Genomic DNA, 12,193 nt, shown 5'->3' with positions numbered 1-12,193 from the left:
ATTCACTTACTAACTGCCTTGAATTAACTTTTTAAATAATGACTGGAGTGTTCCTGACTATAAATAAATAGAAAGGAGTGCAAGTTGCTGATATTCCTGACACACTTAAAGCTGTTGTTCAGTTTGATATTGAAATAAGAACACCTGGGGAATTGAATTGTTTGCAGACTTTAATTTTCATGTAGTTCTGTCTGCTGTAATAATAACCCAAGGTCTGTAGTGCTCATTCATCTGATAGGGCTATAATTTGCTATAGTAAAATGACAGTTAAGAAGGCAGCAATTAAAAAAAATCATAATTCGTGCTCTTCTTAAAAGTTTTAAGGGCAGATGTATGCATCCAAGCCCACCGTGTATGTACCTATATCAACATGTTCCTGCACACCAATTTGCATGGGCACATACCATTATTATTATTTTATAAAATTGGTATCTGGACACACAAATCGCCATCAGCTATTAGACTGTAGAACTCTTGTAACTGGAGTTGGAAGTCTAAGCATGCGGTGTGCATGTATTTTGATGTTTCAACCTCTAGAATCTTTTCTTCAGGTAAAAGTTTAAGTGAAAATTTGTCTCTGCAGTTTCGCCCCAGCTGTTCCATGCTTAGCGAATTGTAAGCTTGAGCAAACAACTGTTGACATCAGTGGGGCACGCTGGGGACTCTGGCGCTGTCCCATCCACAGCAGCCTCTGGGACAGGGGTCTTTGCTTTCTACAGTCTCATGTGCTCAGAAACCAGAAACAGATGGGTCAGGTTTAGTCAGATTGAGTTTGTTTCCTGTTCCAATACTTGCATGAATGAACATATTCCTACTTCTTTTTCAGCTGTCCACCATGCACCCTTCATTCACTTTCCTTATAAGTATGCATTGTGAGACAGCCTTTAATTACTATATGATCGCAGTCCTTTTATTTTTTTTTTGCAAAGACCTTTGCCTCATTTATGTGGAATAGGTGTTGCTCTCATGAAGCAGCTGCTTGGTATTTTGTTCTCTGTTCATTGTTCACGTGCACTGTATTTACCCTGCAGGATGCTTTTCTTTCTGTTCAACTTTTTAAGTATAAGACAGTAAAAAAGACTGCTTCACCAGGTCAGGCATTTTAACGTGAGACTGTGTTTAAAATGCTGATGTATGTGACAATTGACTAATGTATGAATCAGTTAGTTACATTGAACATTTTGCCAACCCATTGTGTTCATATATAAAAATCTGACTACCTTTAGGCCATATCTCTATTTCAGTACAAGTATCTTGAAAGCAGAAATGTATGAAATATTGTGCTTGAAGTATAAGTAAGACTAGGTTAGCACAAGTCACTAACATGGTATAAGGCACAGGGTTTTTTTGTTGAGAAATTATTTCTTTTTTCTGATATACTTTTTTCATAATTATTTAAGATAAACTATGTATTTTAAAGGACAGAGATCAGAATTAAGTAGAGCTAGAAATGGAACAGGAGAAGAAAGCAGAGAGTAGTGAAGCTAAGAGGAGCCCAGATGTTTTATAATTATGTGTAATACAGAGGAGTGATTAAAATGTCAGTTATGTGTCACACAGTTTTAATGTCCAACAGTATAGCTGTATAAACAAAAACAAGTATCTTTTGGTATCATTTATCTTGAGTATAAAGGTCTTAAAAGGAGCCGTAAATTTTACATATATAATTATCTTCTATCAGCAAAGTGACCCATATATCTGAAAATGTCTTGCACCTTTCTGATCGTGTACACAAACCTTTCCCATAGCTGCTGAACTTACTAAGCCTTGAGTCTCAGCCTTCAGCTGTGGAGTATCTTTTTTCATTTCCCCTTCTGTTACTGTAGCCTCTCACTCCTCTGCTGACCTTAAGTTTTTGTATTTGCTTAGCTTCCATTTAGCATCTTTCAAGCTTAAAATTATATGGGAGCTTGTTATGTGGTATCATTTGATAGGAAAAAAGGTTAAGTTCTTTAATTCTGACCAGAGCAAACTGACAAGGGAGCACTCCCAAAGCCTGTGGGTTTTATTAATACTGAATCACAGCTTCAGCTTTTGTTTCATGTACTGTTACTGTATTGTAACATGTATTGTTACTGTAGACAGTAAATTATCCATGGCCCAGCAATGTGCCCTTGTTGCCAAAAAGGCCAATGGAATCCTGGGCTGCATAGGGAAGAGTGTGGCCAGTAGGTCGAGGGAGGTCATTCTCCCCCTCTACTCTGCACTGGTGAGGCCACAACTGGAATACTGTGTCCAGTTTTGGGCTCCCCAGTTCAAGAGGGACAGGGAAGGGCAACTAAGATGATTAAGGGCTTGGAGCATCTCCCTTATGAGGAAAGGCTGAGAGAGCTGGGAGTCTTTAGCCTGGAGAAGAGAAGGCTGAGGGGAGACCTTATTATGGCGTACAAGTATCTAAAGGGTGGGCTGAAGGAAGATGGAGCCAGGCTCTTCTCAATGGTTCCCAGTGACAGGACGAGGGGTAATGGGCACAAGTTAGTACACAGGAAGTTCCATTCAAATACACGGAAACATTTCTTTACGGTGAGGGTGACAGAGCACTGGCACAGGCTGCCCAGGGAGGTTGTGGAGTCCCCTTCTCTGGAGATTTTCAAGACCCGCCTGGATGCAGTCCTGAGTAATGTGCTCTGGGCAATCCTGCTTTGGCAGGGGAGTTGGACTAGATGATCTCTAGAGGTCCCTTCCAACTCTGAAAATTCTGTGATTCTGTGATTCATTTAGTGAGATGCGTTTTAAAAAATTGGTCAAATGCATCTTACGTGATTTTCTGCTGGATAGTCTTAAACAGAAGTCCAAAGAACAATTGAGGGCTCCATGTAGAACCATTGATACATAACAGATCTAGTTCCTCATCTTTTTCCTAGGTATATATGTGTATTCTTCCATGTTTCTACATGTAAAATGGAAGGAATCTTCCATTTAATTCAAATTTTTAGGTGGTGGTATATTTAGTATTTTTAATGGGCACTGAGAATTTATGTAACTTCTGAAGAAACTAAAACATTTCAAGCAAGTTTGAGACAACATAGGCTCTGCTGTCACAGCGTTAGGAGAAGGCATGTTCAAGCTGCGTGCCTTAGCTTCCCTGCCTGGGGTCTAGTTTGAACCTTCGCATCAATAAGGTAAGGAGGATCGCCAACACTTTGTTCAGTGAATTAAGTGACAGTCAACATAATTTTTCCAACTTATCTGGTCCCTGAATGGATTTACCTGGTCTGAGGTGTTACGACATGTACGAAAATGTTTTTTTGTGAAAGACCTGGGTCCCTGACAGAAACCATTTTGCTAATATAGCTGCGGTGATGTAAGACTTGCTTCCCTTAGTTATTCACACTGTACCTAAGAGGACAAATTCAGTCTTGTTAGTATGGACAGTTTACTAAGATTGGTGTATGTAAAAGCACTGGACTGTGAATTTGGGCAGTTCAGGCTTCGTCTGCTGTGCTACACAGGGACAATAAACCCAGTGAGAGAAATGCCAGGGAAGAGCCATCTGGGGAACTGATACCACCTTAAATATCCACAAGAAGATTTACCAGAAATCCTTGTCACATGTTCTCTTGTTTGCCACAATAGTTGGTCGTTTTTCTGTAGGGAATTGCTAGCGATCTGAATGCATTTCATTGGCACAGGGTAAATGGGCAACAAATTCTGCTTTTGAATGAAGCTAGTCAGTGGCTCCATCGCCTGGGGCTTAAACTGTTAAGCTGTCTGATGAATGATTGCTACCTCATAATAGAACATATAGTTGAGGAATCTTGCTTACTCTTGGTAGGAAGTTGTCATCTTTGGAGGGGCATTCTGGGCTTGTTAACCAAAACCCCAAGAAAAGGATTTCAACATGTTGCTGATTTTATTAAATAAAAGCCAGGAAGATGAATGGGGAGGGAATTCCAAATAAACAGGATCCTAGGATGGGTCCTCATTATTTATTTTACCACCCAAAAGGGACAAAGTTTACCATTTAGTTATGTCATTTACAAACTGCATAATTGATAGGGATAGTTTAACTTTGAGTGGTTAGTTTGTGTAAGGAACTGGATGTAAGTGCATTTAGAATTTATTTGTTGCCAACTGAATGTCCTTTTAGGTGCATCACTTTTAGTCACAAAATCTCCATTGCTCTTAACTGAAAATATCTGTTGGTCGTAGAGTACTTGAAATATCTAGATTTGAATTTTTCATAAAAAGGATATAACTTGTCTTTTAACAGTCAGTGTTCTTTATTTAATATCAACATGTGTGATCAGAGAGGTACCTGTCTTGTGTCCCAAAACAGTTCCAGAGTAGAAGCACGCTGGTCATTGCTCAAGACAAAATTGGAGTAACAGCATAGTGTCTTTAGTCATGAAATAAAAAGTCTTCTAAACCCAGATCTATCTAGTTACTGCTTCAAGTAGCCTTCATTCCTAGGGTTTTCAAAATTGCTTCTCTCAACCTACTTCACAGACATTGGATTTCCACTTTTATTTGCCTGTGACTCAGACATGCTATATGCATTAACAGTGCAAAGAAAACTTCTCCTTGATCTCCATTCACAGTCTGTATCCAGATTTGATCTGCTCAGCAGCAGCCCAAAGTTGCAGTTGTGATTAAAATTGTTGGCTTCAGTCTGGATTATGGTGAGAGCAGACAAGAGTCTTTAGGGAATTTAATTATGAGGGTCTAGCAAATCCTTAGCAAACGTGTGTGAACTCATTTTTCAAAGGCTTTTTCCGTTTGGCCAAATGTCAATAAAATTCCACAAACTGCAGAATAACAGTTTCTTTATATAGGGAAAAGTTGTTTTCTAGCCTCTGGCTTTCCAGCCAGGGGAGAACAACAGGAGTATGTAGGGAAGTGAGATTATTTAATCATATGAATATAAGCCAGTTGGTTAATAATGCAGCACTGTGGTGGCATGTGATTTCTAACTCAGATTTTCTTTCTGGCTTCATTGAATTACTTGCAGCAAAAACAAAAAACAAACTATAATTTGTTTTATGATCTGACTCAGCATTTATTTATGATTACCCTAGTCACCCACAAGTCTATGCTTCAAAGTGTGAGGTCACTAGAACCTCTTAAAAAAATGGTATTGAAGCTTAAAAAAAACCACATTATCCCCTAACTTTTCTCTTGGACACTTCTGAACCATTTCATCTCAGGAGGAATTAAAAAATAGCCTGAGGATAAAATTTCATTCCAGATGGTTAAAGTCTGGCAAAATTATAAGGAACTGAAAAGTCAGATTGATAATGGGATGTGTCATACAGATTTGATAATAGGCAAATGTTAAAAACCATGCAAATATGAGGTAAGTGGTAATTTGTTTTCCTGCTCTTTTTTGGAGCATCAAAATAGAAGCAGTTAAGATATAATAGATTAATCGTAATTTTAAGATAGTGTGTAGAATGATGGTTACTGCCTTATTCTTAATAGATATTTGGAAAAATGAAGACAGCTTTAATCACAAAGGAGATGTTTAATTTCATAGTATAATATACAGAATATGAAAATACTTCTAATACCAGAGGTATTAATATCAGAGGTACCTCTTCAGTCTGCCATCCCAGTGGACATAGGGGATGGAGTGCCATGTGATCGCAAAGACACAAGGGATATTGATGGGCCAGAAATCGTGGAAGTACCTGGGAATGGTCAGGTAGGAATTAGGGCTTCCCCCAAAAAACGGTGACGTGATCAAAAGCACAACTGAAGCGCATCTACACCAGTGCACGCAGCATGAGCAACAAACAGGAGGAGCTGGAAGCCATTGTGCAGCAGGAAAACTATGATATAGTTGCCATCATAGAAACATGGTGGGATGATACACACAACTGGAGTGCTGCATTGGATGGCTGTAAACTCTTCAGAAGGGATAGGCAAGGAAGGAGAGGTGGTGGAGTGGCTCTGTATGTTAGGGAGTGTTTTGATTGTCTTCAGCTTAATGATGGTGACAATAAGGTTGAGTGTTTATGGGTAAGAATCAGGGGGAAGGCCAACAAGTCTGTTATAGACCACCCAACCAGGATCAAGAGGCAGACAAAATATTCTATAAGCAGCTAGGAGAAGACACACAGTCACTACCACTTGTTCTCATGGGGGACTTCAACTTACCAGATGTCTGCTGGAAATACAATACAACAGAGATGAAACAGTCTAGGAGGTTCCTGGACTATGTGGAAGATAACTTCATGACACAGCACATGAGTGAGCCAACTAGGGAAGGTGCCCTGTGAGACCTGTTGCTCATGAACAGAGAAGGGAGTGATGTGAAGGTTGGAGGCTGTCTTGGGCATAGTGATCACGAAATTATAGAGTTTTCAATTCTTGGAGAAGTTGGGGGGGGGTGGTGGTGGTGGTAGTAGAACCACCACCTTGGAATTCCAGAGGGCAGACATTTACCTGTTTAGGAGACTGGTTGACAGAGTCCCTTGGGAGGCAGTCCTGAAGGGGAAAGGAGTCCTTTCTTTGGACATTCTTCAAGAAGGAAATCTTTAAGGCGGAGGAGCTGGCCATCCACATGTGCCATAAGATGAGCTAGCAGGGAGTAAGACCAGCCTGGCTAAACCAAAAGCTTTGGCTGAAACTCAGGAAGAACAGGAAAGTTTATAGCCCGTGGAAGAAGGGGCAGGCCACTCTACAAAGATTTCTACAGTCTACAAAGATTTTGTGAGGCTATGCAGGGAAAAAATAAGAAGGGCCAAAGCCCAACTAGAACTTAATCTGGCTACTGCCATAAAAGACAATAACAAACGTTTCTATAAATACATTAACAACAAAAGGAGGACTGAGAATCTCCATCCTTTATTGAATGCAGAGGGAAACATAGTAAGGATGAGGAAAGGGCTGAGGTATTTAATGTCTTCTTTGCCTCAGTCTTTAATAGTAAGACCAGTTGTTTGCTGAGTACGCAGCCCCCAGCCCCCTGAGCTGGATGACAAGGATGGGAAGCAGCATGAACCCTCCATAATCCAAGAGGAAATGGTTAGAGAACTGCTACACCACTTAGATGCACACAAGTCTATGGGGCCAGATGGGATTCACCCAAGGGTACTGAGGAAGCTGGCAGAAGTGCTCACCAAGCCACTTTCCATCATCTATCAGCAGCCCTGGCTAACCAGGGAGGTCCCAGTTGACTGGAATGTGACACCCATCTACAACAAGGGCCAGAAGGAGGATCTGGGGAACCACAGGCCTGTCAGTCTGACTTTAGCACTGGGGAAGGTCATGGAGCAGATCATCTTGAGTGCCATCATGCAGCATGTACAGGACAACCAGGCAATCAGGCCCAGTCAGCATGGATTTATGAAAGGGAGGTCCTGCTTGACTAACCCGATCTCCTTTTATGACAAGGTGACCTGCTTAGGGGATGAGGGAAAAGCTGTGAATGTTGTCTACCTAGACTTTAGTAAAGCTTTTGACACCATTTCCCACAGCATTCTCCTGGAGAAACTGGCTGCTCATGGCTTGGGTGGGTGTATGCTTTGCTGGGTAAAAAACTGGCTGGATGGCCGCGCCCAAAGAGCTGTGGTGAATGGATTTAAATCCAGTTGGTGGCCATTCACAAGTGGTGATCTCCAGGGCTTCATACTGGGTCCAGTTCTGTTTAATATCTTTATCAACAACCTGGACGAGGGGATCAAGTGCACCCTTAGTAAGTTTGCAGACAACACCAAGTTGGGTGGGAGTGTTGACCTGCTTGAGGGTAGGATGGCTCTGCAGAGGGATCTGGACAGGCTGGACCAAATGGCCAAGGCCAACTGTATGAGATTCAACAATGCCAAGTGCCGGGTCCCGCACTTGGGTCACAAACAACCCCATGCAGCGCTACAGACTTGGGGAAGAGTGGCTGAAAAACTGCCCGGTGGAAAGGGACTTGGGGGTGTTAGTTGACATCTGACTGAATATGAGCCAGTAGTGTGCCCAGGTGGCCAAGAAGGCCAACAGCATCCTGGCTTGTATCAGGAATAGCGTGGCCAGCAGGACTAGGGAAATGAGCGTCCCCCTGTACTCGGCACTGGTGAGACCACACCTCGAATCCTGTGTTCGATTTTGGGTCCCTCAGTATAAGAAAGACACTGAGGTGCTGGAGCATGTTCAGAGAAACGCAATGAAGCTGGTGAGGGGTCTTGAGCATAAGTTTATGAGGAATGCCTGAGGGAACTGGGGTTGTTTAGCCTGGAGGAAAGGCAGCTGAGGGGAGACCTTATGGCTCTCTACAGCTACCTGAAAGGAGGTTGTAGCGACATGGGGGTTGGTCTCTTCTCCCAAGTTACAAGTGATAGGACAAGAGGAAAAGAGCCTCAAGTTGCACCATGGGAGGTTTACATTGGATATTAGGAAAAATTTCTTCCCTGAAAGGGTTGTCAAGCATTGGAACAGGCTGCCCAGGGAAGTGGTGCAATCACCATCCATGGAGGTATTTAAAAGATGTGTAGATGTGGTGCTGAGGGACATGGTCTAGTGTTAACTTGGCAGTGCTAGGTTAACGGTTGGACTTGATGATCTTAAAGGTCTCTTCCAACTGAAACGATTCTATGATTCTAGGTATCTTCAAGTGTACTGTGGGATTGATTATAAAAAGCTGATGCAATCCAATCAGGAAATCTACCTGCATTAATGTATACAGAGATGGTGAAAATAGTGTCAAGGGTGACCACTTCAGTATTACTTTTCATGCAGTTTCAAAAGAACTCTAATGATGACCTTTTAATATTCTTTATTTCCATGTAAGCTTACTCTGTACCTCCAGCAAAGCTTCCACAAGTGTAAGGAGACAGTAGTTCTTTGTTTACATACAGAATAATGATACAGAACTGCAAGTAGTAGTATGGAATAAAGGGCTTTCACACTTTATCATCATGTCAGTAATACACTGTAGTTAGGACAGAACAACTCCTGGTGCAGTTAATGGTGGCATCCTTGCCACAGCAACACTGAGCCCAGCACAGTGTAATTTACCTTTTGTTGTAAGCAAATTTTGCAGCCACTGCAACATAGCCTGAATCTCACTTGTAATCTAAAGGAGGAAGGCTTAACCGTGTTGCCAGTAGTTTCAATTGTGCAATCACTTTCTTTGATTCCCTGACAATGCCATAATCAGACAGGGAAACAGCATCTTTTGTTGAATGCCATGGCAGAGTCCCTAAATAAAAGGTTTTCTGCCTTTTAGGAAATATTCGTTAAGACCTTAGAGAGCAAGTACTTGCAATCAGAAATCAGCCTGCACTTATATATTGTAGTGAGGAATATCATTAGCCTATGAAACTTGTCTCCACAAAGATTATTATTATTAAAGTGGATGTATTGCTTTATGAAATAGCACATAAATGAATAATTCGTATTAATAAATCCTCTTCTTATGAGATTCTTCAGAGGAGTGCATTGTGTCCAAGTGATTGTCATTAAAATTAGGTCATGCATAGCATGGGATGCCAGAGAACGTTTGAGTGATGTCAGGTGTAACTTTCTAAAGAGGGCTAATCGTACTGTTATAAGTGAGGAAGATAGTAATGTTCCATTGGCATTGCACCTTCTTTGTAAATCCATGAAAGAAATTCTAGCTACCTTTTCTTTGAAGAATTTACTCCTTAGTTGGCAGCAACATTGTCTATTTTGTCATGCAGTGAGGAGTAGGTGTGATCTTCCAATCAGGTATGTGCATTCAGGGAAAAAAAGTCTTATGTGGTTATATAATTAAAGACAGCATGATAACATAAGCACAGTGTAGAAAGCATAAACACCCATAATTGTGGTGTTTCTTAACCTTTGACTATGTGAATCTAGAGCCTTTAACACTTTTAAATGTAGTTTGTGTGTGTTCTATAGATTAAATAAAAGTGGAAATGTGGGATTGTGTTAAAATAATCATCATGCTTTTCAAGTTCATTTTCTTTCAATATTGACACTTTTTGCTTGAGTGGGTTGAAAAACTGACAAACATAACTTACGTTGTATAAATAACTGAGCAGTAATCACCATAGTGGATATATAAACTTCTTTCTTATCATTCTGTTATCTGCAGTCTTTAAGAATCCATTGCTCACTAGCAATGCAGACATAGAGTTATGTCTTCATAACGTACTAACTGTAGTGCTTTGTTCATTTTCCAGGATTTTCTTTGCATGCTGTTGGAAGACATCCCTGAACAGAAAGTGTAAGTGAGAACCGTACTAGAAAAGTCAAATAAAGTATAAATCATATTTAAATGTCAGCTGTGCTAGCCAGAAATAGTAGAATTTCATTTAGTATTTTTCTGCTTGTTTTTTTCAAGTGTGCATGTGTATCTTTCCCTGAAAATTCCCATACATATATACACAAAATATATAAGACTTGCTGTGTTATTACTATCCCATGCTCCCCCCAAGCAGCGCCTTTAACTTGCATGTTAGGGCATCAGTGAGGTCCTGTGTTCACTGTGTCATCTGAAGTGCCAGGCACAGCTGCCTACTCAAATTAATCTGTGATCCTTCTGCCAGATGCTTTTGGCACATGGCACCCTACAGCAAGGAGGCCAGAGCTTTGCCGTGGATCTGGGAAACCAGAGAAGATGGATTTTTCTCAAACAGTAGTCTAGTACCATCCCCTTCCTGTCATACAGTATGTCAAACAGGGAAGGATGGAAAATGCTAATGGAAATTCGGCACTAGTTGCCTGACATGTCCTTCAAAATACTCCTACGTATGACTGTGACTGGCTGACGATGATACAGCTAGTCTTTAGCAGAGCTTTGAATCCACCCCTGCTTATCCATTGGTTTGTTCTGTGCTACTACAGACTTCACTACAAATACAGGTTCTTTTGCAGTGGAGCTTTACCTGCTATAGTTTTTAAAAATAACGTATTCACTTGAAAAATGCAATTTTGGGGAGCAGGATTCCAAAAGTCTTCATAAATCTGGGTGACTAGTTTGGAAAAAAAGGAGAGAATGTATTCATAGAAATAAAATGTATTGAGTTTTTTAGTGAAACACGTCTGTTCTTAGGGGGTGAAGGACAGAGAAGCTAGTTATCATTGAGATAACGTGTTTTGTGGCATCATGAGTTTAGTTTGGGTGGTGTTACATTTTCCAATGATGTACCGTTGAATGATTTTTTTGTTTATGTCATTGGATACAGGTTTCCAGCCCAAATATGATTAGGAATATTAAATGGAATACGTGGGAAGGTGGATTATTTAATGGCATGATTATACATTGAATTGTTAATAAAATCTCTTTTTTCCTTCCTTTTTTCACTTGTGTTTCTCTGAAGTCCAAACCCAGTGCAAAATTTTACTTGAATAAGCATCTGGGTTTGTGCCTAGAAACATGCCAAAATATTTAAACTTTCAGTGAGACTAATGCAAAAGAAGTATGTCTCCATTTGCATTGCATCACACTTCAGAATGTATGAACAAAATTTCAAATCTATGGTAATTCATTTTACAATCAGACATACAGCATATTTGAACTTGTCTACTGCCAAAATTACCTTGGGTGCAGATATCAACAGCAATGCCAAGAATAATATAACAACTGAATATACAGGAGCCCTTTACTTCTTACGTGCTACAAAGATGTTTTTTCATTCTTGAATGTATTCTGTTGCTAGTACACAAAAAGTAGTCTGAGGTAAAAGCAAAGGGAGGAAAGATAAAAATGAAATAATTTTGGAGATCATCATCTGATGAGTGCTTTTTTGCACACAGTTTCAGTCGCAGCAATGAAAGGCATTTCAAGATTAGAACAACAAAATTTTTAGCACACAAATCTTCCCAGAATTGTGCAGTTCTTCCAAGTAAAATTTTAATGTTTAAACTAAACGCTTCTTACTTGAAAAATATTAATCACTCTAATATACTGAAGTTTATAATGTAGGTTGTAGAAATTAGTAGTAGTGAATCAAGCCAAATCCTGCCCTCAGGTGTGGCAACAGAGGCAAACCAGTGTAGCTAGGAGTAAAATTTGGCTTATGGGAGACTTCTGTAATGAGAACAGGATTGGCACTGGCAGAAGGCAATCATACAACAGTGTGTAAATTTTCTATAATTATTACCTTGGTGTAACGCAACATTAGTTTTCTGCTGTTGGTTACAACAGACTATCTAAAAGATTCTCACTCTTGCAGTACTTAATTCCTTTAGTTTTTTAGTTACAGGAGATTTTTTAGTACATTCCCAGCGACGAGCAGCTCCAAGATACAGACGCAACTTCTTAAGTGCCATTCAT

General features: G+C 40.2%; 1 protein-coding gene across 1 annotated transcript in view; it reads left to right on the top strand.

Moving 5' to 3' along the window:
- The window catches only part of AOPEP (aminopeptidase O (putative)), a 212,764-nt gene that overhangs the window by 97,008 nt on the left and 103,563 nt on the right, over positions 1–12,193 (top strand). The window contains 1 exon segment of the mRNA XM_082497138.1: positions 10,098–10,141. Within this exon segment, the coding sequence (XP_082353264.1) occupies positions 10,098–10,141 (44 nt within the window).

This window comes from Vanellus vanellus (assembly GCF_965231255.1).
Source record: "Vanellus vanellus genome assembly, chromosome: Z".
NCBI classification, from domain to species: Eukaryota; Metazoa; Chordata; class Aves; order Charadriiformes; family Charadriidae; genus Vanellus; species Vanellus vanellus.
The sequence above is the reverse complement of the archived record's forward strand: the minus strand, read 5'-3'. Positions and strand labels throughout refer to the sequence as shown.